This window comes from Bubalus bubalis, chromosome 3 (genome assembly GCF_019923935.1).
Source record: "Bubalus bubalis isolate 160015118507 breed Murrah chromosome 3, NDDB_SH_1, whole genome shotgun sequence".
Lineage (NCBI taxonomy): Eukaryota > Metazoa > Chordata > Mammalia > Artiodactyla > Bovidae > Bubalus > Bubalus bubalis.
In genome coordinates, this window is record NC_059159.1 from 57,965,888 (window position 1) to 57,992,644 (window position 26,757).

The window sequence follows — 26,757 nt, forward strand, 5'->3', positions numbered from 1 at the left end:
TTTAAGACTTGTTTTAGGTAAGCTTTGCTCCTTACCATGCAATTCGTAAAATTTTCAATTGTTTATTTTATAACATTTCTATTTACTTACATTGGCACCTTCCCTCTGGCTCTTATGTTGCTCTAAAATCCTTTGTTGGTTTCGAGTAAACCTGTTTAAATTAACAAAATGCAAGTATTTAAAAGAAAACATATGAAAATGCTGTAATATTTAACAAATTATTAATATGCAACTATTCACCAACTTCATCCATAATCAATTCCCAATAAAGCACTTTAATAACTTTTTCCCAGTTCTATGAGAAAATGGACAAATATTATAAACACTAATAATTCAATCACCAAATTTTATGGTCTCTATTAACATTATGTATTTCCTTGTACTATTTTTTTTTCTGTAAGTTAATCTATTTTAAACTTTATTGAAATTATATTTACATAATTCAGTATCATAATTCCATTATGTTGACATCATTTTTCTAGTTATTCAGAAATACAACGTTTAGTTGTTGTATCTTTTGCCTTATGAATATATCAGAAAGTGAAAGTGAAGTCACTCAATCGTGTCCAACTCTTTGTGACCCCATAGCCTGTAGCCTACCTTAGACTGTAGCCTACAGGCTTCTCCATCCATGGGATTTTTCAGGCAAGAGTACCAGAGTGGATTGCCATTTCCTTCTCCAGGGGATCTTCCCAACCCAGGGATCGAACCTGGGTCTCCTGCATTGCAGGCAGATGCTTAACCCTCTGAGCCACCAGGGAAGCCCATGAATATATCACATACTTAAAAATTCTCCTTATTCCCAAATATGCTTCCAATTTTGCCAAAATTGTCAAAAGTTACCATTCTACATAAAATTCACATACAGTTAACATATTTTCATTGTTTAATCTTCATTTTTATAAGATGCTTGGCACCCAAAAATATTGACCTTTTACAACTTTGTTTTAATTTTACACTGTTCCTACTTTACTGTGGGTAAAGAAGGAGCAGTGAAACAAATCAATAAGAGAACAGGTTTGAAAGAATAGTGAAGTTGAAGGCAGAAATTCAAAGTACAAGGGTTAGCTTTATTACTGAGTAGTTATAAGACCATACATTCGGCCTTCAGTTGTCCAACTACTCACAGAGAATAGTAATGTTTGAGCCATTTCCTCAGAAAGCTATTTTAAACAGCAAGATACAGGAAGATAGGTAATATATGGATGTGGACATGCTTTGCAAACTAAAAGCTGCTTTAGAAACACATCATATTACTATTATGACACATCAATTCCATGAACCTATACACTTTAAAGTCTAAAAGCTTACACTGAATTAGAATATGGCTTAGATTTCAGGATTTTCCCTGTTCTAACACACAGGCTTTTCTTCCATTTACTAATGGCACTGGCTTCCTACGTGCTAACTTCTTACGTGCAAGGTATGACCAACCCTCACAAACCAAGCCTTGAGTAACAAATTTCTGTTTCCTTATTTGCACAACTATTCTCTGGATGTAACGAGTGGAAACTTCTGGAGATTCTGGAACAGAATGAGTGTATTTTGCCTGTGGGGATGGATGTGAATCTTTAAGGAACAGAGGGCAGACGTTGGTAAGCAGAATCATCCCCCTACCAAGACATCCACATAGTAAATCAATGGAACAGTGAGTATGCCAGGTTAGAGGGCACATGGACTGAAGCTTGCTAGTGAGCAGACTTTAACTGGGAGATTGTCCTGGACTATTTAGATAAGCCCAGAGTAATCAGGAAGGCCCTTAAATGTGGACAGGGAGACAGAAGAAGGAAGCAAGAGGGATACAACGTGAGAAGGACTCAGCCAGACAATGCCGGCTTTGAAAACGGAGGAAAGAGGTCAGGAGCCAGGGAAGATGGCATCAACTGCACGCTGCAGGGATACGATTCTCCTCTAAAGCCTCCAAGAAGAAACAAAGTCCTGGTTCAAAGCGCATTCAGAAAAAGCTGTTCACAGAAGTAACCCACTCTCCTAGCATCAAGACCAAACACACAAACATTCCTCCTCAGAAGAAGCTTTTTGTAAGTGGTCTTATGGTTTGCAATAATAGAACTCTTCAAAATGAAAACCAGGAGTCGGCACCCAACTGAAAACCATATGGTTTTCCTTAGACATCTTCCTACTTAGAAAGATTTACACCAAAGCAAACGAAGGGTGAGGACCGTGAGAAGCTGCTGAGGGAAAGCGAACATGGTCGCGGGGCTCACGTCTGCCTCTGGGCGCCCCGTCACATCTGTGCAGAACGGCTGCTCGTTCTCACAGTGAGACACAGGGGAAACTTGTTTCACAGCTGTGCATCTACTTCCCTGATTCTCTTGGTTCATTCATGATCAGCGGGGGAAAAGTCCAGACCATAATTTAGAAGATTCAGTGGGACAAGAAGAGGAGGAGGACAAGAAATTAACAAATTAACGAGCTAGCACCAGCTAGCTGCTTTCATCTACATTATCACATTTAATTCTCAAAAACAAACACAGTAAACAAGCCCTTTCCAAACAGTAGTAGTAGTCCCTTTAACAAAAAGGGGAAAACCCAAGTCTTAAAAAGTCAAGCAATCGGTCCTGAATGAACAGCAGAGTTTGAAGCCGGGCCTGTTTACCTCTTTCCCTTAGTCACACGGGTCCCCTTCTCCATCAGCTGGTGGGAGACAGGGCCACTAACTCCAGAAAGGCTCAGCAAAAACGGTTCCCCTAAGGGCGTCTTGAAATGTTACTTTGAGGAAAACCTCTGGAATTCAGTGAGTAGGGGCCACATAAGGGAAAACTGTCCTACCCAATGCCAGTACAGTCCCTATTCCAAACAAAGATCTAGAAGCAGTTTGGGGATCTTTAGCGGACCAGGAAGGCCTAGGGATAGGTTTGCAAAGAGCCTAGGAGACTTGCCTGAAGCTGTGTTTGTACTCAGCACTTTACACGAAGACTGAGGAGAAAGCCACCTCAGTCAAAGCAGCTGCCCTGCCTGCCCCTCCCTGGGAATGGGTCCTGGCACGGCCCCCTCACCACCGCCCCCCGGCCCAGGCCCGCTGTGCCCTGGCCTGCTCCCGATGCTGCCAGTGCCTCCCCCACCGTCCTCAGCTCAGACGGGACTTCTGCACAGAAGCTTCCCTGCCTTCTGACATGCACCAGGTCTGGCTGTTAGTCTCAGCAAACAGACCTCTAATCAGTTCATCTATCCCACTTTCCAAGCATGTGTATGCGTGTGTGTAAATATATATATATATATATATATATATATATATATATATATATTATTGAAGATGCTTTCCTGACTATAGGCTTGACTATAGATTACAATAGATTATAACACTATTATTTTGATGAATACATAAATGACTTGGAAACAAACATCTAACAAGTGAATTATGAGAGAATGGACTGTTAAGAAGCTATTAAAAATAATGGTTTAGCCAAAGCATTTAAGAACATAGGGTATACAAATACAGTGAAGAAAATCAAAGAGAAACAAAAGGATATGTTCTTTATATAATCATGACTATAAAACAAGTTTAGAAAAGAACTAAAATGTTAGAAACCTGTATCCACAGGTTCTTTATCTGTGGATTCCACATCCAAGGATTTAACCAACCTCAAACTGAATATATTTGAAAAAGAAAAAAAAAAAAAAAACTCAGAAAGTTCTAAAAATGAAACTTGAATTTGCCATGCATCAGCAACTATTTACATAGCATTTACATTGTATTTACAACTATTTACATAGCATTTACATTTATTAGGTATTATAAGTAATCCAGAGATGATTTAAAGTATACAGGAGGATGTACATTAAAGTGTACATGTAACCTATGCATTGGTTACATTTTAAAACTACACCATTTTACATAAAGGACTAGAGAATCTGTAGATTTTGGTGTTGCTGGGGGCATGGGTTCCTGGAATCAATCCCCTACAGATATGGACGGAAGACTGTATTTAAAATTTTTGCCTTCATTCTTTTCTGAATGGAATTAAAAAAAAAAGTTAATGTTCATATACAGATTACCCTCACTGCTCTGATTTTGTCTAGACTATCTTCTTCTTCTCTTCTCACTACCATTTCCATGTGGTTCTCCACCTCAAACTTAGGGTAAACCTCACTTTCATGACAATGCTCAGCTTGTACCACTGGTCTGTCTGAGAGCCAATGATGTGCACAGTGCAGACATCTGGTGACTCAGATCCAGGCTCTGTTCACAGGTCAGCGTGTGAACACAGCTTACACCACCCACAAATGCCTCTCGCACGGCCCAGGTCACACTCATCCCCGCAAGCCGTATCACACATTCCTGGAAGAGCAGGACCAAAATTTCCTGCCTTGGGAGGCAGGCACGTGTGTCCAAACGTGTTCTTGATCTTTCTGAGCGTCCACCGGCAGGCACTCTGAGAACACGGAGCCCTGGAGGACAGTCAGAGAGGGTGCCCACTACTCACCTCTCACACCCAAGGATGGCATTATTCAAATCCTCGTTCACTTGAATCAGCTCAGCAGTGACGTCTTCATTCTCCACCACCACAAGCAGGTCCATGATCCTCTCCTGCATCTCCCGACCCGTCTTATAAAGTTTCTGTCAAAGAAGGAGAGAGATTTCTTCTTCCATGCTAAAAACCAACTCATTTGCCCTTCTGAATGACTGCAACCAAGGCTTCCCTGGTGGCTCAGACAGTAAAGAATCTGCCGGCAATACTGGAGACCCAGGTTCAATCCCTGGGTCAGGAAGATCCTCGGGAGAATGGAATGGCTACCCACTCCAGTATTCTTACCTGGAGGATCCCATGGAGAAAGAAGCTACAATCCATGAGGTTGCAAGGAGTTGGATATGACTGAGCGATTAACCCTTTCCCTTTCATACTATTGTGACCACTTCCACATGAGTCACCTATGGGAGATTACCAAAGTATGTAACTATGGACAGCTCATCCTTTCTCTATCAGAAAGACATCAGAACAATATTTTCCTCTAAAAATCAAAATAGGGATCATAAAGACAATAATGTATTATACACTGCTGTAACACTGGACTAGAAATTAGAACTGGTGTATAGGAATTCTAGGTTTGTGGCTTATTAGCTATGCTGTGGCAGGAAAAATAATCACTTGCTTTCTAAATCTCAGTTTACTTACTTGATAAGTGAAAAATACACTACTTGTACACACATCTACCTTAAGGGGTGACATAAAAATCAAATGAGATGTGTATAATGAGGAACTCTATAAAGCATAAAACATAAAGTGCTATTGTTATTTGTGGTAATGGAATAAAGAAGCAGTTAAAATGCATTTACAGTGTATAATTTTCCTGTTATGTTTTACTTAAAGATGTAAAGTTTATAGTTACAACATTACATTCCAAGGTAAACTGGACCTGGATTAAAAAACTAGTCATCAATCCCATCTTTATTTAGATGGCCTGGAATCACTATTATACAAGATTCCACTCCCCAAACCAGCTTTTTCTCATAAGCATCAGAAGTACCTACAGTAGACTTACTGATTCAGAACTGCCAAAATTGAGAGTTTGGGAATTCACATCTTTTAATAAGCATCTCAGTGTTTCTCATGTACACTGATATTTGAAAACTGCTACCTTAAAACTGGGGGCTTCCCACGTGGCTCAGTGGTAAAGAATCTGCCTGCCAATAAAGGAGATGTAGGACACACAGGTTTGATCCCTGGGTTGGGAAGATCCCCTGGAGAATGAAATGGCAATCCACTCAGTATTCTTGTCTGGAAAATCCCATGGACAGAGGAGTCTGGTAGGCTACAGGCCGTGGGGTCACAAAGAGTCAGATGGGAATGAATAATTGAGCACACACACATCTTACAACTTTATTTCTCTTAGGCAAACCCTCAGTAAGCCTGAGGAGCATAAAACTGATACTAATGTTCCTTAAAATCCACCATGGCCAGAATTTGTCCATGTAATAGAACACTGCTGTCTGAGCCACCAGAGAAGGCCAACAGTACATCAGCATCAGGCAAAAACTCGGGGACATTCCCCTTTCACAATGAAAGCAGCAGAGCTGGCTAAATTGTAGCACTATTTATTACATTATCCAATCTCTTCCCTCATGAAAGACAGACCTGCTGAAAAACTTACAGTTTACAAAACCATTTAGCATCTCAAACAATCTATCACAAGAGTTCCAACAGGAAATCTCTAAATAAATCAAGCCACTACTAGCTGGCATTTAGGCTCAGAGGTAAAGGCTACCCCATCTCCACAGAATCTTAACAAAAATGTTAAGACAGGAGAGAAGGGAAAGGGGGAAAAAAAGTGAAACAGAGAGATGTAAGACTGGGTTTTCACACTCACATTGCACAACTAAAAAAACTGGCCACATTCCCAATGATGTGGTAACTGTCAGCAGCAGTGGACGAACTTTTTCTTAAAGGTTCAGATACCAAATAGTGTTTGCTTTGTTGACCACAAGGTCTGTGTGGCAACTACCCAACTCTGCCATGGTGCAAGCAACCAGGGACAATATGTAAACAGATGGCTGTGGCGGTATCCTCGTAAAACAGTCAGGTGGTGGCTGAGCGTGACTCACATACGGTCCCGTGGAAGAGAGCAAACGAAAAGACTTTAGACTCAGTGGACCTAAGGCCTCTCCCGTCTACATACCTGATACGGGGTCTGGTTAAAATTTAGCCTTGGTTTACTTTCTCATCTATAAAAACAAGGATAACCACCATCATGCAGGGTTGTTGTAAGGACAGAAAATGATGCGGTTGAAACCCCGCTGCGGGACTTCCTTGGTAGCACAGTGGATAAGAATCTGCCTGCCAACACAGGGAACATGGGTGCGATCCCTAGTCCACGAAGGTCCCACGTGCCACGGAGCTTCTAAGCCCATGCGCCACGACTATCGAAGCCCACACACCCGGAGCCTACGGCCCACTACAGGAGAAGGCACCTCCATGAGAAGCGTGTGCGCCAGGATGAAGTGTAACACCCCCCTCCTGCTGCAGCTAGACAGCCAGCTCAGCCAGCTGAGCTGCTTCAAAGCAACAAAGACCCAGCTCAGCCAACAATAAATAAACAATTAAAAAAAAACAAACAAACAACACTCTGTCTGCAATACAGGGCAGTCAATGAATGTATTATGGATACCCAAGGAGGTATCACTAGCAGGTTAACTAGCTAATACGTTTCTGTAATACCTGTGCCACTACCTAGGACCCAGTATTAAACAAAGGAAAAAACTAAGAACAGCTTTTGCTGCAATGCCATGAGGAATGAGAACTTTTCCTCTTTCTGCATTAGCGTGCAGAATAGTTCATCTTCTTGCTCACTGGCAGCCTTGCTAGAACAATGTCATGATCAAGGAAATACAATGGCTGTCTGTGACAAAAATATAGAAATTGATTTGAAATGAATTTGCAGCCAACATCAATAGTCCCTCGTCATGGGAAGACCATCCCTTTGCCCTCTCAAGAGACAGATGGAATGGAGACATGAAAGGAACACCACATTTCTCAGCAGGTTTGCAAAGCAGAATCTGAAAAACTTCTTCAAAAGCCGGCCCACTCTGATCTTTGCAACTGATGTCTGTGTTGGAAGAAAGTCAAGCCACCTGGAAATGGTGCAGATCAAGCACCATGAACCAAAAGGACGGGTCAGAAACCCCCCATAGCAGGCTCTCCCAGGGCTCTGGATGTGGGGAGCCAGGGGGAGGGAGTCCAAACACAGAGGCACAGCTGCTGATCCAAGTGCCCGTCGCAGGGGCCCTGGGACTGCCTCACTTCGGGCCGTATCAAAGCAAAGGCAGGCTGCTAAGCCAAAGGGAATGTAACAATCATTTCAAAAGTCTCGGGAGTGAAACCAAAAGGAGCTCACCTAGAATCACCGCTTCTGGCGTCCAGATGGCTCCCACTTTTCCACAGAGCACTTGGGAGTTAAGGAAGAAGATTCTGTCACACTTTAACTCCAAACGCAACTGCCCCACATCTACCAACACAGGGCAGCTCCGTAAAAAAAAGTAAAGTATCTGAACATATCCTTTGAGAAAGTAATAACGGGAAGAAAGGCGTTTGCTTGCAAGCCTTCCCTGGAAATAGCATGTCTAGCCCTACTGCCATCACACACCTCCTCTCTCCGGGCCGTCCCACCCAGAGAGCGAGACAGCCCAAGACGATGCCGGCCACCTGTGTCAGAGAGCCAGTCCAGCCTCACAGTGAGAAGGGAGCGCTACACTGCATGTGATGAAGCCTCAGGAAGACAAGGTTTGTACTCCAGCCCTATCATTGCTGCCACTGCCATGGACAGATCATCACCTTTCTAAATATGCGGCCTCCTTTGTAAAGGAAAGGGAGATGGCCCCAAAGGTATTGAAAGGGCCTTCCACTCTTAACACCTTACAAGTCTCTGAATGGGAAAGACAGTAAGAGTCATTAGAGCAGATGACTTTTTACCAGTTATTCTCACAGGACCAAATTTCAGATTCATATGATTTTAAACTTTTCTATTAAGTTAGAGTAAGACTTATTCTAGTTGTGCTTTTAAAATCTGGGCTCACTTTATTCTACAGAAGACTAAAACATTCTCTTCTTTCACTGTCCTACCAGGTCAAGGCAAAAACCAAAATGGGAGCTCAGCCACTCACGGGTAAGAGTAAGGTGATTCAGAGTTCATGCAAGAACAGAACATGTAACGACCTTTCATTGCTGTGACCAGAACAGATACTTTTAACTCATCACAAGGCTCATTAGACTGGATGCACCCTCAGAATCTCAGCACACCACTCTGGCAAACTAAAAGAAATCCCGTCTCTGCCCCTTATGAAGTTTGAAGTCCTGGAGCAACAGAGTGGCTGGGAAATGTGTTTCACCAAAATAGTTTTAATGCCTAAGAGTCTAACAAAGAGAAAGGAGCTCTGAGAATTAGCAGGTCTTCAAGAGCTAACTCTTCCGCATAGATTGGAAGAACAGATAGGGGATTCCAAGTAAGTATACTGGATTTCAGACAGAAGGAAACAGGCAGGGATCGTGTTTCAAATAAATAGAACAGCTGTGAGAAGTTACCTGCCAACAGACAAACCAGGAAATGATTCCAAGTAGAGGCTGCTTTTAACAATAACAGATTGCATACACGACTATGATGGCTGGTAAAGCATAAGAAAAGCCAAGATATTTGTGAGTGGAGACTTGTCCTGTGGGCTGCACACCTTTTTTCCTTCCACACGCTGCCCTGCTGAGTGCCCCAAGGCTGACCCAGAGGGAACATGCCACCAGGCCCCTTGCCATCTCTCTTCTGACTGGCTCAGTGGACGGGACCCACGGGGAGGAGGCGGGAGAGTGCAGGGGGGTGTGGTCAGGCTCCTTGTCATCACTGCTCCTTCGGCCACAGACACCACTGCCCTCACTGCTGCCTGCCATGTGCGACTCTTCCCACTGGTTCTGGAAAAAGTTCCCTCTTGCCTATTTATGCCTAGAGACAGCAGCTGACAGCCCAGGGTAACAAGCTAGCTCCTATGGTTTCGCTGAACCCTGCGGTATCTTGCTAAATAAACAGTACCTTAATTTAATTCTTTTCAAATTACCCAAATGGAGCATGCCATCTGTTTGACTGATAAACCCTAGAAAGCACAAAAACAGAGCAATTTTAATATTATGGTAGCAACACAGGGATAGACAAAGAGATCAAATCAAGAGAACAGCCTCTGGAAAGACATCCTTGCTCTGAAATATAGAATGTGATAAAGAGGTGTCTGCAATCAGTGGAGAAGGTATAAATTGTTAATAAAAGTCATTCAGCCAGCCAGCTATAGAACTGAAAAAGATAAATGGAGGTAAAATCTCTAACTCAAACCAAGGATAAAAATTTTAATTTTAAACCACATAAAATTGAGGGAAAACCCATGGATGTATTAAAGATATCTTTGCGGAGTGACTGCATGGTTCAGCACTGCTTGGGAGCAGAACCTGAGTAGTAAACAAGGCGAGCCTGTGGAGCATCCACTCCAGCAGGCAAAGGCGGCTCCACAAACGTGCAGGAAAAATCAGCAGGCTGGAGGGATGACATGCGGGCACCCCTGGGAAGTGGCTGACTTTACACTGGGGGCCAGGGAAGCCCCCCCCCCCCCAATGAGGTAATGTGCTAAGTCAGAAGGATGAGAAAGCATGGGCTGTTAGAAGACACAGGAAGCATGAGAGTCAAGGGTGAAACAGCTCCCCAGCAAGAATGAGCTCTGCATGTCTGGGAACGGGAGGGTGGCCAGACCGAGGAGGGCACCTATGCTATGGAAGGAAAGGCAGGAGGAGATGGGGAGGTTTTATGGCCAGAGGAAGGAGGCTGGGTTGTATTCCCAGTGTAAAGGGAAGCCAATGGAGGGTTTCCAGCAACATGATCCGGTTTACCTTCTAAAAAGTTACATAGAGATGTTCGGTACCATCAGTCATTAGGGAAATGCAAGTCAAAAGTATAAGAAGATACCACTTCACACCTAAAGTGGCTAAAAAAAACTGAATACAACAAGTGTTGGCCAAAGGTGGAGAAACTGCAACCCTCTGCATTGCTGGTGGGAATGTTCAATGGTGCAGGCACTGGGGAAAACAGTTTACCAGTTCCTCACAAAGTTAAACAAAGAGTTTCCATATGACCCAGTCATGCTACTCCTAGCTATACACTCAAAAGGGCACAGGTATTCAAACAAAGACTTACACACAGATGTCCGCGGCAGCACTAGTCACAGTATCCAAAGACAGAACAAGTCAACTGTCCATCAACCAACAAATTCATAAAATATATTCAAAGTATATACATACAATGGAATGTGGGCTATAAAAGACCCTATGACATGGGTGAACCTTGCAAACATTATAGTAAGTTAAAGAATCATATTTTGTAATTCCATTTATATGAAATACTCCAAAAAGATAAGTCCATAGGAACAGAAAGCAGGGAAGTGGCTGCCTGGGACTGGACAAAGACAAGAATTGGGCGAGACTGCACAATGGGTAGAGGGTTTCCTCTGGGGATGGTGGAAATGTTTGGGACCTAAATAGAGGAAACTGGGGGGAAGGGATAGTTAGGGAGTTTGGGAGGGACAGGTACATACTCCTATATTTAAAATGGATAACCAACAAGGACCTCCTCTATCAGTACAGGGAACTCTGCTTAATGTCATGTGGCAGCCTGGATCGGAGGGGAGTCTGGGGGAGAATGGATGTATGTGTATGGATGCCTGAGTTCCTTTGCTATCACAACATTGTTAATTGGCCATACTCCAGTACAAAATAAAAAGTTAAAGATAATAAACAGAGGAAATGGTTGTGAATGCGAATGCCGCTAAATCGGACATTTTTTATTTTTTGCCTATGCCACATGGCTTATAGGATCTTAGTTCCCTGATAGGGATCAAATCTGAGCCCTCAGCAGTGAAAGCACGGGGTCCTAATCACTGGATCCAGGGAATTCCCTAAATTGCATGTTTAAATTGCAAACTTTAAAATGATTAATTTTATGTTATGTAAATTTTACTTCAATTAAAGAAAGAAAAAAAAAGCTATACAGTTCTTGGTTTCCTGCACAGCACTGTACTCTGTCCTGAAAATATCCCTGACAACAAAATACCTAAAAATATTGGATACAATATAAAAATATTTTAATGTACATGCCTAAACTTTGAAGAAAGCATGAGAAGTCCTCAAAGGCTAAATCCAAATAGGATCCAAAGATATGGAGGCAATAAAGGCACAAGCGTCTGAAAGGCATGTCTCTAATCACCCCAAGACGCAGGAGACCAAGCCTGGGGCCTGAACAAGGTGCTGAGATGGATCAAAGACCCCCACATGCAGCTGGAACATCTGAATGGCCACAGCCTATATATGAAATAAATATATATATATAGATAGATAGATTTGTGCCGCCCCCCTCCCCCACCTCATTCCTGACAGAACTCCTTAATCCCTTGGAACTTCCCAGGTGACAGGAGCATCTTTTGTTCTGAAAAGTAAACTCTTGATAGGCTTCTGGATGGTGGCTGGTCACGAGAAAGACCAAACATGATTAGAAGGTTGGAACTTTTAGCCCTAACCTCTATCCTCAGGGTATGGAAGGGGCACTGGAAATGAGAGCTAATTGATCATGCCTACTTAATGAAACCTCTATAAAAACCCATCAACTTCGGGATTCAGAGGGCTTCCAGGCTGGTGAATATACACACGTGCTGGGATGGGAGTGCACTCCAACTACGCAGGGATACAAGCTTCATGTTTAGAAATGCCCTAGACCTCACTCTTTGTATCTCTTAACCTGGTTTTCCATCTGCATCATTTGTAATATCCGTTATAATAAACCAGTAAATATATGTACGTGTTTCCTAAAGTTCTGTAAGCCATTCATGCAAATTATCGAACCTGAGGAGAGTCCTGTGGGAACCCCCGGTTTATAGCCTGATGGTCAGAAGTACAGAAGACTCAAACCTGCAAAGGGCATCTGAAGTGTGGTGGTCTTGTGGGACCAAGCCCTTAACCTGTGGGCTCTGATGCTAACTCTGGGTACTTAGGGGATCCCAGGTGGCGCTACTGGTAAAGAACCCACCTGCCAATGCAAGAGAGGTAAGAGATGTGGATTCAGTCCCTGGGTCAGGAAGATCCCCTGGAGAAGGAAATGGCAAGCACTCCAGTATCCCTGCCTGGAGAAGGAGGAGCCTGGTGGGCTACAGTCCATAGGCTCCCAAAGAGTAGGACAAGACTGAAGCAACTTAGTATACATGCTGGGTACTTAGTGTCAGAACTGAATTTAGTTTTAAAAAATATTTATTTTTATTTATTTGGCTGCTCTGGGCCTTAGCTGCACTGTGGTATGTGGAATCTTTTTTTCCGTTACAGCATGCCCACTCTGAGCTGTAGCATGGGGGATCAAGTCCCCCAAACAGGGACTGAGTCCCTTGCATCGGGAGCACAAAGTCTTAGCCAATGGACCACCAGAAAAGTCCCAACAACTGACTGATTTTTAAGACACCCAGCTGGCACTGGAGAATCGGTCAGTGTGGGCCAAAAAACCCGCACATTTGCTGTCAGAAGTGTTAAGTTAAAAACTTAGAATAAGCAGCTACAGAGAAAAAGCTTCTCTTTGCAGGAACATGGCAAAGAGAAGGAGACGCCCCAGCTCTGTAGGGCGAATTCCAGCAGCCTGACTGCATTATCATCTCTCAGGCTCTCTGAGAATCCATGAGTCACTTGAAGTCCTTTTGCTCCGGCCTGATTAGTGACACTGGAAGTTCTCCACTCATGGAGGGAGGTGCTGGTTACTACAGAGCTCTTCTGAGCAAAGTCCCATGGAAGGGTGTCTTCCTCCTGGGGTGGTGGGAACCTCGGGTGGCTGACCCCACCTTCAGCGTTGGGCTGTGACTGTTCTCCCTCTTCTGGTCCTCTGGTGGTCTGTCTAGGTTCTCCTGTAATCCTTGGAATTTAGTTTTCAGACCATGGACTTTAAAAAAAAAGCACAGTGTGAGAGTTTTGAGTCAAGCTTTAGTTGGGGCAATAAGCGACAGCACCTCAGACAGCTCCGAGAAACTGTTTCAGAGATGCAGGAAAAGGACAGTATGTATGTGATTCTGGTAAAGGGGCAAGTGAAAACAAAGTGTGAGTCGCTCGGTCGTGTCTGACTCTCTGTGACTCCATGGACTGAAGCCCACCAGGCTCCTCTGTCCATGGGATTCCCCCGGCAAGAATACTGGAGTGGGGTGCCAGTCCCTTCTCAGGGGATCTTCCCAACTCAGCGACTGAACCCTGGTATCCTGCATCACAGGCAGACTCTTTACCGAATGAGCCACAAGGAAGCAGCTGGTAAAGGGGAAGGACATGCAATGAAGCACATATTTTTTGTAAGGTTTCTGCTGGTCTCGTGAAGCTTCTGTGAGTCATGAGGAAGAGTCAGTCACCATGAAGGACTTTCCTGCTTCTCTAGATATGAGCAGATAAAAGAACTGGGCTCATAAAATTAGCTCCTGAGAGTATCTAAGTATCTAAAGAGCCGTCCTGCCAGTTTCCCGGGGCACAGCCTGCCTCGTTTCTGCTCTCCACCCTGAACTCCTTCAGCGGGTGTTGAAGGTCAGCAGCTACAGCAGCACGCGAGTTAATCCTGCAGAGGTGGATGGCAGGTGCCACGGCAAGTGCCAATTTGTAGTTGACAATATTTTGTCTATTGTTTCAAAGAGGTTTGGGAAAGAGATGAACTATTTTAACAAGCTAAAAGAAAAAAAAAAGATTGATTAGCTAGTTTGGGAGTTAAAAAAAATAGTGTCTATTTCCCAACTCTGGGAGTGGACTTCAGACCCTATAATACTTCTGGACAGATGCACTCTGTACGCCCTGCATTGCTGTAGGGCCCTCAATGTCTCTCATCCGGCCCCCACCCCAACTCTGAGGAGCCCCCTCCTGCAGGCTCCTGTGGAAGCCTCCCAGGGGCTTAGCAGGGGAAGTCAGGCAGGGAGCCAGTGATGTCTGGGGGCCCCGCTTCACTAATCTGTACCGTTTACACAGTTGTGAGAAAACCTCTGAAAAAGTACAAATTAAAAAAATTACTTTGTTTCTCCACAGTTTATCTTTGCCAGTTTCATTTTTAGATTCCTGAACCAAGATTCCTTTCCCCTATTTCCATAAATTGCATCATATTATTTTAGATCAACCATAGTGAAGTAGGATATTACGAAACAAGAAATATATATTTGGTCTTCATCCCCAGCTCCTAACACAGAGCTTCTAAAACCCTTGGGATTTCCTGAGTAGTAAGTATGAGAGAAATAGCCTTTGTTATACTTACTAACTCCCTTTCAACCAAGCAGGAGTTTATGCTAACGAGGTGATTCTTGGCGGACAGGGGCGGCTGCCTGAGAAACGGACCTGGGATCAGAGAGCTGAAACTTGCAAACCAACCCCACAACCTCCAGGACGGGAGGGGGCTGGGGCTGCCTTAATCACCAGCAGTCTGTGACGAAATAAATGCCGCCTCTGTAATGGAATCTCTATAAAACCCTGAACGACTGGGTTCAGAGAGCCTCTGGCTGGTGAACGCGTCCAGGTGCTCAGAGGATAGCGAACCCCAACTCCGCAGGGACAGAGCCCCTCTGTCCAGGACCTTCCAGACCCTTCCCCGCATGTATTCTTGGTCAATGAGAAAAACGCTGCCTGCCCCACCGTAAACAAAGGATGCTGCAGCTGTCGGCTTAAACAGTGGTCACAACCTGGAAGCTGAGAGTTATGTTTCCTCTGGTGGGAATTTTGGGGACTTCAAGTCTGGGAGACAGCATCTCAGTGACCCGGAGAACTGTTCCAGGAGGCGGGGTGAGGGTGAGGGAGGAGTCAGGTTATACAGAAGCTTGCAGCAAGAGCAAGTAGTCTTAACATCAAAAGATTACTGCGAACTAAGGGAAACCAGGTATCTCAAGTTAAGGAATTTAGCACTTTTCTATAAATGGGAAGAAGCAAGAGTCTGGGCTTACTGAAATGGTTCCTTTCATTTGCATCTCACTATCTGGGGCCAGCATACTGTGATTTTATTATTCACATCCTTAATTCCTGGCTCACCACAGGGAGCAAGGGCAGTTAGCATCAGCAGGGCTGTTGGATGGCAGGCAGGGTTCTTCCGGGGCTCAGAAATTCACATCTGGAGGGCCAGAATCCTAGACGGCTGGGACCTCCTTGTTCACGGATACGGCAGGAAACAGGCCCTTTCACAGAGCCGGTGAGCCATCACGTTACAGCCTCCCCAACGTGAGCCCTGAGGGAACTAGGCTAGAAGCAGGATGCCTGCCATCTAGCACTCGGCCTCTGCAGCCACCCCCACCCCAGACCAGGGGACGCTGGCCCCAGATAACCAGGAATGATTTCAGAGAGCCAGACTCCTACATCCTCCCATACACAGAAAAGCACTACCTTTCTTAACCTGAGAAGCTTGGTTTCCTCTTTCAGTTAATCAATTACTTCATTGATGGCTATGCTGGGTCTTCGCTGTGCACGTGGCCTTTCTCTAGCTGTTGCGTGCAGGCTTTTCGCTGCAGTGTTTCTCTTACTGAGGAGCATGGCTCTATCACGTAGGCTCAGCCAGCAGCTGCGGCTCGCGGGCTCCACGCAGGCTCAGCAGCCGTGGAGCACAGGTTTAGCTGCTTCGCAGCACGTGGGCTCTTTCCAGACCAGATCAAACACGTGTCCCCTGCTTTTGGCAGGTGAATTCTTAACCCCTGGACCACCAGGGAAGCACTGGTCTTCTTTAACTAACAGTAACCTTTTGATGTTCTTGGAGAAGGAAATGGCACCCCACTCCAGTATCCTTGCCTGAAAAATCTCATGGACAGAGGAGCCTGGTGGGCTGCAGTCCATGGGGTCACAAAGAGTCGGGCACGATGGAGCAATGGACACACTTTGATGTTCTGGCTACCTGGTCTTTGTTACAAAAACTCTTACATATGTCTCCTCCCGGCTTCTTCAGAGTAGTACCTTAGAGCATGTGACAAGCTGTGTCTTGGGCCTTGGCCCTCAGTTTTGTCCATCAAATAAAACACAATTCTAAACATTTAGGTTGAACATTTTTCAGTTGACATCATCTGGCTGTTCGCCTGTATCCTCTGTAATGAACTGATAATAGTAAGTAAAGTGTCTCCCTGGATGCTGTGAACCATTCTAGCAAATTACTAAACCTGAGGAGGGGGTCGCAGGGGCCCCCAATTTGATTTGTAGCCAAAATGGGGCAGAAGGGTGGGTAAACTGAGGACCACAACTTGTGATCGGCGTCTGAAGTGGGCACAGCTTTGTGGGACTAAGCTCTTTACCTGTGGAGTCTGTGATGTTTCTGGGTAGCTGGTGCCAGAATTACTTAATATGAGGGAAAAAAATTCAGACCTAGTATCTAAAGTGTTGTGAGTTGAGAAACAATTTCCTTTTATGATGTTATTTAGATTACTAGAAAAAGTTCAAATACTTGTCAAAAGAATTTAAGAACAGCACCCCCCATACCAGATCTCTATGCGCTACTACCAAAAAGCAAAGAGAGACAAATAAGTTGCACATTCAATAGGTTCCATAAACAAACTGACTGAGGGCCAGAACCATTCAACTTGAATTGGCCATGAGTGCATTCTAAGCTGGTTTACAGCCCAGTCTCTTTACGATTCAAGGCAACACACAGCCCTAAGCTCTGGCATCAAAACAGCAACCAACAAATCAGCATTATCCTAGCAAAATTCAACCAAACATCTGGACCCGAAGACTTGGACACAAAAAGGCATTTAGTACACTCCAGGATGGCAGCAAATAAAAGGGGATTCACACATTTGAAAGGGATGTTTCAGTGGACATCTTACGAAAGGACTGTTAACCACGGATGGATGAAAACATGAGAGAAAAATCCTACCACTACATTTGAAAGCGCTGAACGGCTGGGGAGACTGTATGCAACTAGGAATATTGCTGTGTCCCTTCTTAAAAAATATTATCTACTATATACCCTTCTACTTTGATACCAAATTTTAAAAATTTTAGTTTAACATGCTAAATATCATGAGTCACAAAATTTCTATCCATAAACATCCTCAATTGTGGATTTTTAAAAAGGGATTACTACATGGGAACTCTAATGATTAATTTTCTTTTTAACCTCCTCGTATCAGCTCAGTCGTGTCCAACTCTTTGCAACCCCAAGGACTGCAGCATGCCAGTCTTCCCTGTCCATCGCCAACTCCTAGAGTTTACTCATGTCCATTGAGTCGGTGATGTCATCCAGCCATCTCATCCTCTGTCATCCCCTTCTCCTCCTGCCTTCAATCTTTCCCAGCATCAGGGTCTTTTCTAATGAGTCAGTTCTTCACATCAGGTGGCCAGAGTATTGGAACTTCAGCTTCAGCATCAGTCCTTTCAATGAATATTCAGGAGTAATTTCCTTTAAGATGGACTGGTTGGATCTCCTTGCAGCCCAAGGGACTCTCAAGAGTCTTCTCCAACAGTGCAGTTCAAAAGCATCAATTCTCCGGCACTCAGCTTTCTTTATAGTCCAACTCTCACATCCATACATGACTACTGGGCAAACCATAGCTATGACCAGCCGGACCTTTGTTGGCAAAGTAATGTCTCTGCTTTTTAATAGGCTGTCTAGGTTGCTCATAGCTTTTCTTCCAAGGAGCAAGTGTCTTTTAATTTCAGGACTGCAGTCACATCTGCAGTGATTTTGGAGCCCAAGAAAATAAAGTCTGTCACTGTTTCCATTGTTTGCCCATCTATTTGCCATGAAGTGATGGGACCAGATGCCATGATCTTAGTTTTCTGAATGCTGAATTTTAAGCCAACTTTTTCACTCTTCTCTTTCACTTTCAACAAGAGGCTCTTTAGTTCCTCTTTGCTTTCTGCCATTAGGGTGGTATCATCTGCATATCTGGGGTTATTGATATTTCTCCTGGCAATCTTGATTCCAGCTTGTGCTTCATCCAGCCTGGCATTTTGCATGATATATTTTGCACATAAGTTAAATAAGCAGGGTGGCAATGTACAGCCTTGATGTACTCCTTTCCCAATTTGGAACTAGTCTGTTGTTCCACATCTAGTTTTAACTGTTGCTTTTTGACCTGCATACAGATTTCTCAGGAGGCAGGTAAGGTGGTCTGGTATTCCCATCTCTTTCAGAATTTTCCAGAGTTTATTGTGATCCACACAGTCAAAGGCTTTGGCACAGTCAATAAAGCAGAAGTAGATGTTTTTCTCAAACTCTCTTGCTTTTTCTATGATTCAACAGATGTTGGCAGTTTGATCCCTGGTTCCTCATGAATCTTCTCATACATAGGATTTACCCAGACAGAAACTAAGTCCAGTGATAAATGACTTGCCCATGACTAAGAACCCCAAAAATCATTACCAAAATGATGTAATATTCTTAAGTAAAATATCTTAAAAATAATACACTTAAAGCCATTGATCCAAAATATTGATTGTTTTTCAATGTATATTACACTGTGATGTTCTATAGCATATTAAGAGACATTTAGTAAATGGATAGTCTTTGGTCAACAAGTCTGTAAATATCAGGTTAAGCAAAGACTCTTTGAACAGATGAACAAAAAAATACTCAACAGGGTATTCACCCTGGTAGTCCAGTGGTTAAGAATCCACCTTACCATCCAGGTGACTTGGGTTCAACCCCAAGTGGTAGAACTCAGATCCCACATTCCCCAGAGCAACTCAGTCATGTGCCACAATGACCGAAGCCCACTTGCCCCAAGCCAGGGCAGCATGACCAGAGCCCATGTGACGCCAGCACGCAGCTGGCGCTCCAGAGCCCGTGTGATGCCAGGACGGAGCTGGCACTCCAGAGCCCATGTGACGCCAGCACGGAGCTGGCGCTCCAGAGCCCGTGTGACGCCAGCACGGAGCTGGCGCTCCAGAGCCCGTGTGATGCCAGGACGGAGCTGGTGCTCCAGAGCCCGTGTGATGCCAGGACGGAGCTGGTGCTCCAGAGCCCGTGGGCCACAACTGTGGAGTCCTCGTACTGCAATGAAGATCCTGCAGGCCACAACTAAGACCTGGCCTGGCCAAATAAACAAACTTGGTAATTAATTCAAAACCACTCAACAAAACATTAGCCAAATCTAGCAACACAAAAAGAATCATACACCATGATCAAGTCAGATTCACCCCAGCGTCACAAGGATGGTTCAACAAATGCAAAATTAATGTGATACACATCAACATAAGATAAGACAAAAACCACATGATCGTCTCAGTAGATGCAGAAAAAGCATGTGATAAAATTCAACATCCATTCATGATAAAAACGCTTATCAAAGTGTGTAGAGAAGGAACATATCTCAACATTACAAAAGCCATTTATGACAAATCCATAGCCAACATGATACTAAATGGTGAAAAGTGGGAAGTCTTCCCAATAAATCCTAGAACAAGACAGGATGGTCACTCTCACCACTGCTTCAACACAGTATTGGAAGTCAGAGTCAAAGCAATTAGACACACACGAAAAAGAAATAAAATGTAACCAAATTGGAAGGGACGAGGTAAAACTGCCAGTATATATGCAGATGACATGATACTCCATACAGAAAACCCTGAAGACTCAAGAGATAAACTATTAAAACTGATACATGAATTTAGTAAGGTGAGCTGCTGCGGCTGCTAAGTCGCTTCAGTTGTGTCCAACTCTGTGCAACCTATAGATGGCAGCCCACCAGGGTCCACAGTCCCTGGGATTCTCCAGGCAAGAACACTGGATGGGTTGCCATTTCCTTCTCCAATGCATGAAAGTGAAAAGTGAAAGGGAAGTCACTCAGTCATGTCCGACTCTTAGCGACCCCATGGACTGCAGCCCACCAGGCTCCTCCATCCATGGGATTTTCCAGGCAAGATACTGGAGTGGGTCACCAGTGCCTTCTCTGAGCAAGGTAAGCAGGATACATTACTAATACATGGAAATGTGTTGCATTTCTTTACACTAACAAATGAAATATCAGAAAGTAAAAACAATTAAAAAAAAACATTTAAAGTCTCATCAAAAAAAAAACCAAAAAAAACCTAGGAATAACCCTAACAAACATCATAAAACTGAAGATAAAGAAAACTGTAGATGATTCAAGGAAACAGAAACATATCCGATGCTCTTGGATTAGAAGAACTAATACAGTTAAAATGGCCATAATACTCAATGCAATCCACAGATTTAAGGCCATCCCTATCACATCACCCATGACTTTTCACAAAATTAGAATAATCCTAAAATTTACACTGAACCATAAAAGACACAGAATTGCCAAAGTAATCCTGAGGAAAAAGAACAAAGCTGGAGGCATACCCTGGGCGGACTTCAAACAATACTGCAGAACTGCAGTAATCAAAACAGTGTGTCACGGGCGCAAAAAACAGACTTCTAGATCAATGGAATGGAACAGAGTCCAGCAATAAACCCATGGTCACACCTACAGCTATGTAGCTCACACTACACCTACGGTCGGGTAACCTTTGACAAAGGAGGTAAGAATAGACAGTCTCTTCGGCCAGTGGTACTGGAAAAGTTGGACAGTCACACATAAGCTGATGAAGTTAGAACATACCCTCATACCATAAACAAAAATAAGCTCAAAATGTCTTAAAAACTTAAACATAAGACATAACGCCATAAAGCTCCTAGAAGAGAACATAAGCAAAACATTCTCTGACGTAAACTGTAGCAGTGTTTTCTTAGGTCACTCTCCCAAGGCAACTGAAATAAAAGCAAAAATAAACAAATGATATCTAATCAAACTTATTAGCTTTTGCACAGACAAGGAAACCACAGTTCAGTTCAGTCGCTCAGTTGTGTCCGACTCTTTGTGACCCCATGGACTGCAGCACGCTAGGCCTCCCTGTCCATCATCAACTCCCAAAGCCTGCACAAACTCATGTTCATCGAGTCGGTAATGCCATCCAACCATCTCATCCTCTGTCGTCCACTACCACAAACAATACAAGAAGAAAACCTACAGACTTGGAGAAAATATTTGCAAATGATGTGATCCACAAGGGCTTAATTTCAAAAACATAATAATATACTGAGTTCATACAACTCAATAACAACAACAACAAAAAATGAACATCTCAATCAAAAGACACACATCTGGCCAAGAGGCACACAAAAAGATGTTCAACATCACTGTTTATTACAGAAATGCAAAGCAAAACAGCAATGAGGTCTCATCTCACACTGCTCAGAATGGCCATCACCAAAAGTCTACAAATAATAAATGCTGAAGAGGGTGTGAAGGGAATGTAAATTTGATGGGAATGTAAACCAGCACAGCCACTACGGAAAACAGTATGGAGGTTCCTTAAGAAACTAAAAATAGAGTTAACCATATGACCCAGCAATCCCTCTCCTGGGCATATAAAGAAAAGATGAGAGCTCTAATTCAAAAAGAAATGTAGACACAATATTCACAGCTGCACTGTTTACAACACCCAAGACATGGATGCAACGTAAGTGTCCATCAGCAGATGAATGGATAAAGAAGATGCTCCCAAGCTGTGGTTTTAAACCCTCTATGCACCAGAGGGATACCACAAACTCAAACCCATTGATGGTGGGTGGGAGTGGCAGGGGCTCCTTGGGGGTCTACCTGACTCTCCTGTGCTCTCTGCAGGTAGGCTTGCATAGATATAGCTTGAGAAATTACCTGTTCTTTTTTCTTTACCTACTGGCCACAGTACGGTGACCCCTGGATTAGAATAAACAATCCAGGACACTCAAGACTGCCCACAATGAGTACACCACAGAACACAGAAGGAAATGAAAGATGCTCTGTGACTACAGACCAGGGAAGCCACAAGAAGATGGAATTAGGCGCAGCTAACAAACAACTAAGGCACCATGACCCCTACCCATGCCTCTCTCCCCACAGGGGACCAGACAGAGAAGCAGGACTATCTGCGTCCAAGTGGGAGCAATGCTTGGGACAGAGACAACGGACACTGTCTGCAGCTGCTGGTAGCGTTCAGAAAAAATAGGAACATCAAGGAGATCAAACCAGCCAATCTTAAGGGAAATCAACTTTGAATACTTGTTGGAAGGACTGATGCTGAAGTTGAAACTCCAGTATTTTGGTCATCTGATGCCAACAGCTCACTCACTAGCAAAGTACCTGATGCTGGGAAAGATTGACAGCAGAAGGAGAAGAGGGCATCAGAGGATAAGATGGCTGGATGGCATCACCAAGGCAATGCACATGAACATGGGCAAACTTAGGGACATGGGGAGGGACAGATAGGCCTTAAGTGCTGCAGTCCATGGGGTCGCAAAGACACAACTGGGTGACTGAACAACATATAACTCAGAAAACCACCTACCAATACATCCCACCCAGAATCACCCCATGCTAACGATGCCATTATTGTTGCTTCGTCATTAAGTCATGTCCAACTCTTTGTGATCTCATGGACTGCAGCCCACCAGGACCCTCTGTCTATGGGATTTCCCAGCCAAGAATACTGGAGTGAGCTGCCATTTCCTTCTCCAGGGGATCTTCCTCACCCAGGGATCAAACCCGAGTCTCCAATTTTGGCAGGCGGATTCTTTACCACTGAGCCACCAGGAAGTCCCATGTCAATGCTACATAGTCTGAAAACTGCAGCAAATGCAGAAATATGCAGAAACAGTACCAAGCACAAGATGCAGCAATGGTGTCTTCCCCTCAGCATGAGCAAGCTGGATCACAGAGAATGCAGACCAGCTATCAAAGGTCTCACAAACAAAATGAGCTAAACAGACTTCCTGGGTTAAGGACCTGCCTGCCAGCGCAGGCGACACAGGCCTGATCACTGGTCCTGGAAGACCCCACATGCTGCGGGGCAACAAGGCCCACGTGCCACAACCACTGAGCACACACGCCTAGAACCCGTGCTCCACAACAAGAGAAGCCACCGCAGTAAGAAGCCCGTGTGCAATAGCGAGGATCCAGTACAGCCAAAAATGAATTAATCACTTTTAAAAAATGAGCTGACTATCGCTAACCTGTCCAGATATTTGAAGAATAAAATGAAAGAGGTGATGAACAAGAGAACTTGCACCCAATGAAAGAGAATCCACAGAGCAAATGGAAAAGCACCTTTACAAATTATTATCCTTAAAGATAAAAGAGGAAAGCTCATCCATGAAAGAACTACTATAATGAAATACATTTTTAAAATAAAAAATTGTTGAAATAACAAATAGTGCTGGGAAAACTGGACAGCCAGTTTATGTCAAAAATGAAATTAGATCATCCCTTAACTCCATATACAAAAACAAGCTCAAAATGAATTAAACATCTAAATGCCGGACTGGTCACTTAACAACTCTTAGAGGAAAACATAGGCTGAATATTCCCTGACATATATCACGGCAACATCTTTTTAAATCCATCTCTCCTAGAATAATGGAATAAAAGCAAAAATAAACAAATGGGACCTATTTACGCTCAAAATTTTTGCATGGAAAAGGAAGCAATAAACAAAACAAAAAGACAACCTACAGATTGGGAGAAAGCATTTGCAAATGATGTGACTGATAAGGGATTAGTCTCCAAAATTTACAAACAGCTTTTGACACTTATAGCATCAAAACAAACAACCCACTCAAAAAAATGGGCAGAACATCTGAATAGATATTTCTCTAAAGAGTATATACAGATGGCCAATAGGCACATGAAAAGATATTCAAAATCAAAAGATATTAGAGAAATGCAAATCAAAACTACAATGAGATTATCACCTCACACCAACAGAATGGCTATCATCAAAAAATCAACAAACAACAAATGCTGGAGAGGGTGTGGAGAGAAAAGGAACCCTCCTGCACTAGAAAAAATCTATGACCAACCTAGACAGCATACTAAAAAGCAGAGACATTACTTTGCCAACAAAGGTCTGTATAGTCAAAGCTATGGTTTTTCCCGTAGTCATGTATGGATGTGAGTGAGAGTTGTACCATAAAGAAAGCTGAGCGCTGAAGAACTGATGCTTTTGAACTGTGGTGTTGGAGAGGACTCTTGAGAGTCCCTTGGCCAGCAAGGAGATCCAACCAGTCCATCCTAATGGAGATCAGTCCTGAATACTCATTAGAAGGACTGATGTTGAAGCTGAACCAATACTTTGGACAACTCATGTGAAGAGCCAACTCATTAGAAAAAATCCTGAGAGTGGAAAAAATTGAAGGCAGGAGGAAAAGGGGATGACACAGTATGAGATGGTTAGATGGCATCACTGACTCAATGGACATGAGTTTGAGCAAGCTCTGGGAGATGGTGAAGGAAAGGGAAGCCTGGCATGCTGCAGTCCATGGGGCCACAAAGAGTTGGACACGACTGAGACTGGACAGCAACAACAACACAGCCACTCTGGAGAACAGTATGGAGGTCCCTTAAAAAACTAAAACTAGAGCTACTGTGTGACCCCGCAATCCCACTCCTGGGCATATGCCCAGAGAAAAACATGGCCCCAAAAGAGACACGCAGCCCCTGTTCACCGCAGCACTGCTTACAATAGCAAGACATGGAGACAACCTGAATGTCCACCGAGAGACAAACGGATAAAGAAGATGTGGTGTACACAATGGAGTATTAACAGCCATTCAAAAGAATGAAACACAGCCATTTGCAGCAACATGGATGGACCTAGAGAACGTTATACTGACTAAAGTCAGTCAGACAGAGAAGGAGAAATATCATATAACATCCGTTATATGTGGAATCTAAAAAGAAATGATATAAATGAACTTACTTATAGAACAGAAAGACACAAACACAGAAAACAAACTCATGGTTGACTTACAAAACAGAAAGAGACTCACAAACAGAAAATGAACCCAAGGTGGTCAGGGGGAAGGCTTAGATAAGTACTTTGGGAAGGTCATGTACACACTGCTATATTTAAAATAAATAACCGAAAAAGACCTACTGTATAACTCAGGGAACTCTGCTCAATGTTATGTGCCAGGCTGGATGGAGGGGCATTTGGGGGAGAATGAATACATACATACATATGGCTGAGTCCCTTCACTGTTTACCTGAAATTATCATGACATTGTTAATCGGCTATACCCCAATATAAAATGTTTTTGGTGCTAAAAAAATAAATAAAAATAAAATTTAAAAATCTGTTGAAATAAAACATTCATTAGCAGGGCTGAATAGACAAACTGATATTCAAGTTTAAGAGAAATAATACATGAACTGGAGAAGCTTTGCTAGACCTACAGCACAAAAGAAGGAAGAATCAAAATGTATAAAAGAGATGGGATAAGAAAAATATAACTGAAAGTCTCATCATCTAAACGATGTTCCATACAAAGAGAATAGAAAGAATACTAGAAAAGAAATATCTGAAGTAAGAGCTGAGAATTCCCGTAACCAAAATAAACATAAGTTGACAGTGCAGAAGGCCTATCAAGTGCTAAGCAGGTTACAGTTACGGGAAATACACATATGCACACACACCCCTGTACACAGTATAGTGAAATTTCAGAAGCATTAGAGAGAAGTCACAAATACAACCAGAGAAAACAGACCATAAAACAAAGGTCCAAGAATCCATAATATACTTCTCAATAGCACCACTAGGGACAAGAATAATGAAGCAAGCACTATCTTTGAAGTACTTATGGAAAATAATTCTGTATCTACAATTCTGTATTAACCCCTTTTATCTGTTGAAGGATAGTAACTATTTTTAGAGAAAACTGCGAGACCTTAACACAGCAGCCAAAAGACATCTTTGGACATGTAAACCCTCAAGGTTTACCACTAGTAACGATGTAAGGAAAAAGCAGTTAATATAAATGGTAATGTTGAAAAAGGGCATTTTTACCATTTACTATTTCCCAAACAAGCGATAATCAAGAAAAATTTCATTTACTAACAATCAAAGGACTTAAAGGAAAAATAACAACAACATGAGACTTGGGGAGTGGGAATCGGAGAAAAGCAAAAATATGACAAGCTTCATAACTTTTGGGGGAAGAAAATGATTTAGAAACTGATTTTTTTTTTCCTCTGCTTCTAAACTTATGTTAGAAGTGTGTGCTAAAATTTAAAATAGATAATTAGAACAAACCTATCAGAGGGAAGAAATGGTCTGGATGTAGAGACACAGAAAAGGAGGGCCCCCACCGCAGTCAGAATTAACAGCTGGTGGTCCTTCACACGCTCACACAGGTCCAAATGCACCATCCACTCGCTTGGTCCCAGCCTCAGCAATGCCTCTCTCTGAACCTTTCCAGAAACCCTCCCCTTTCTCCGTG

At 43.3% G+C, this 26,757-nt stretch overlaps 1 protein-coding gene across 5 annotated transcripts in view; it reads right to left on the reverse strand.

Moving 5' to 3' along the window:
* TOM1L1 (target of myb1 like 1 membrane trafficking protein) overlaps positions 1-26,757 on the reverse strand; it is a 62,418-nt gene that overhangs the window by 16,833 nt on the left and 18,828 nt on the right. For all 5 annotated transcript variants that reach the window (XM_045164966.1, XM_006080457.4, XM_025281282.3 and 2 more), the window contains 2 exons: positions 4,446-4,579; positions 91-151 (listed from right to left, as the gene is read on the reverse strand). In XM_045164966.1, coding sequence (XP_045020901.1) covers positions 91-151; positions 4,446-4,579 — 195 coding nt within the window. The remainder of the gene's footprint in view (positions 1-90; positions 152-4,445; positions 4,580-26,757) is intronic.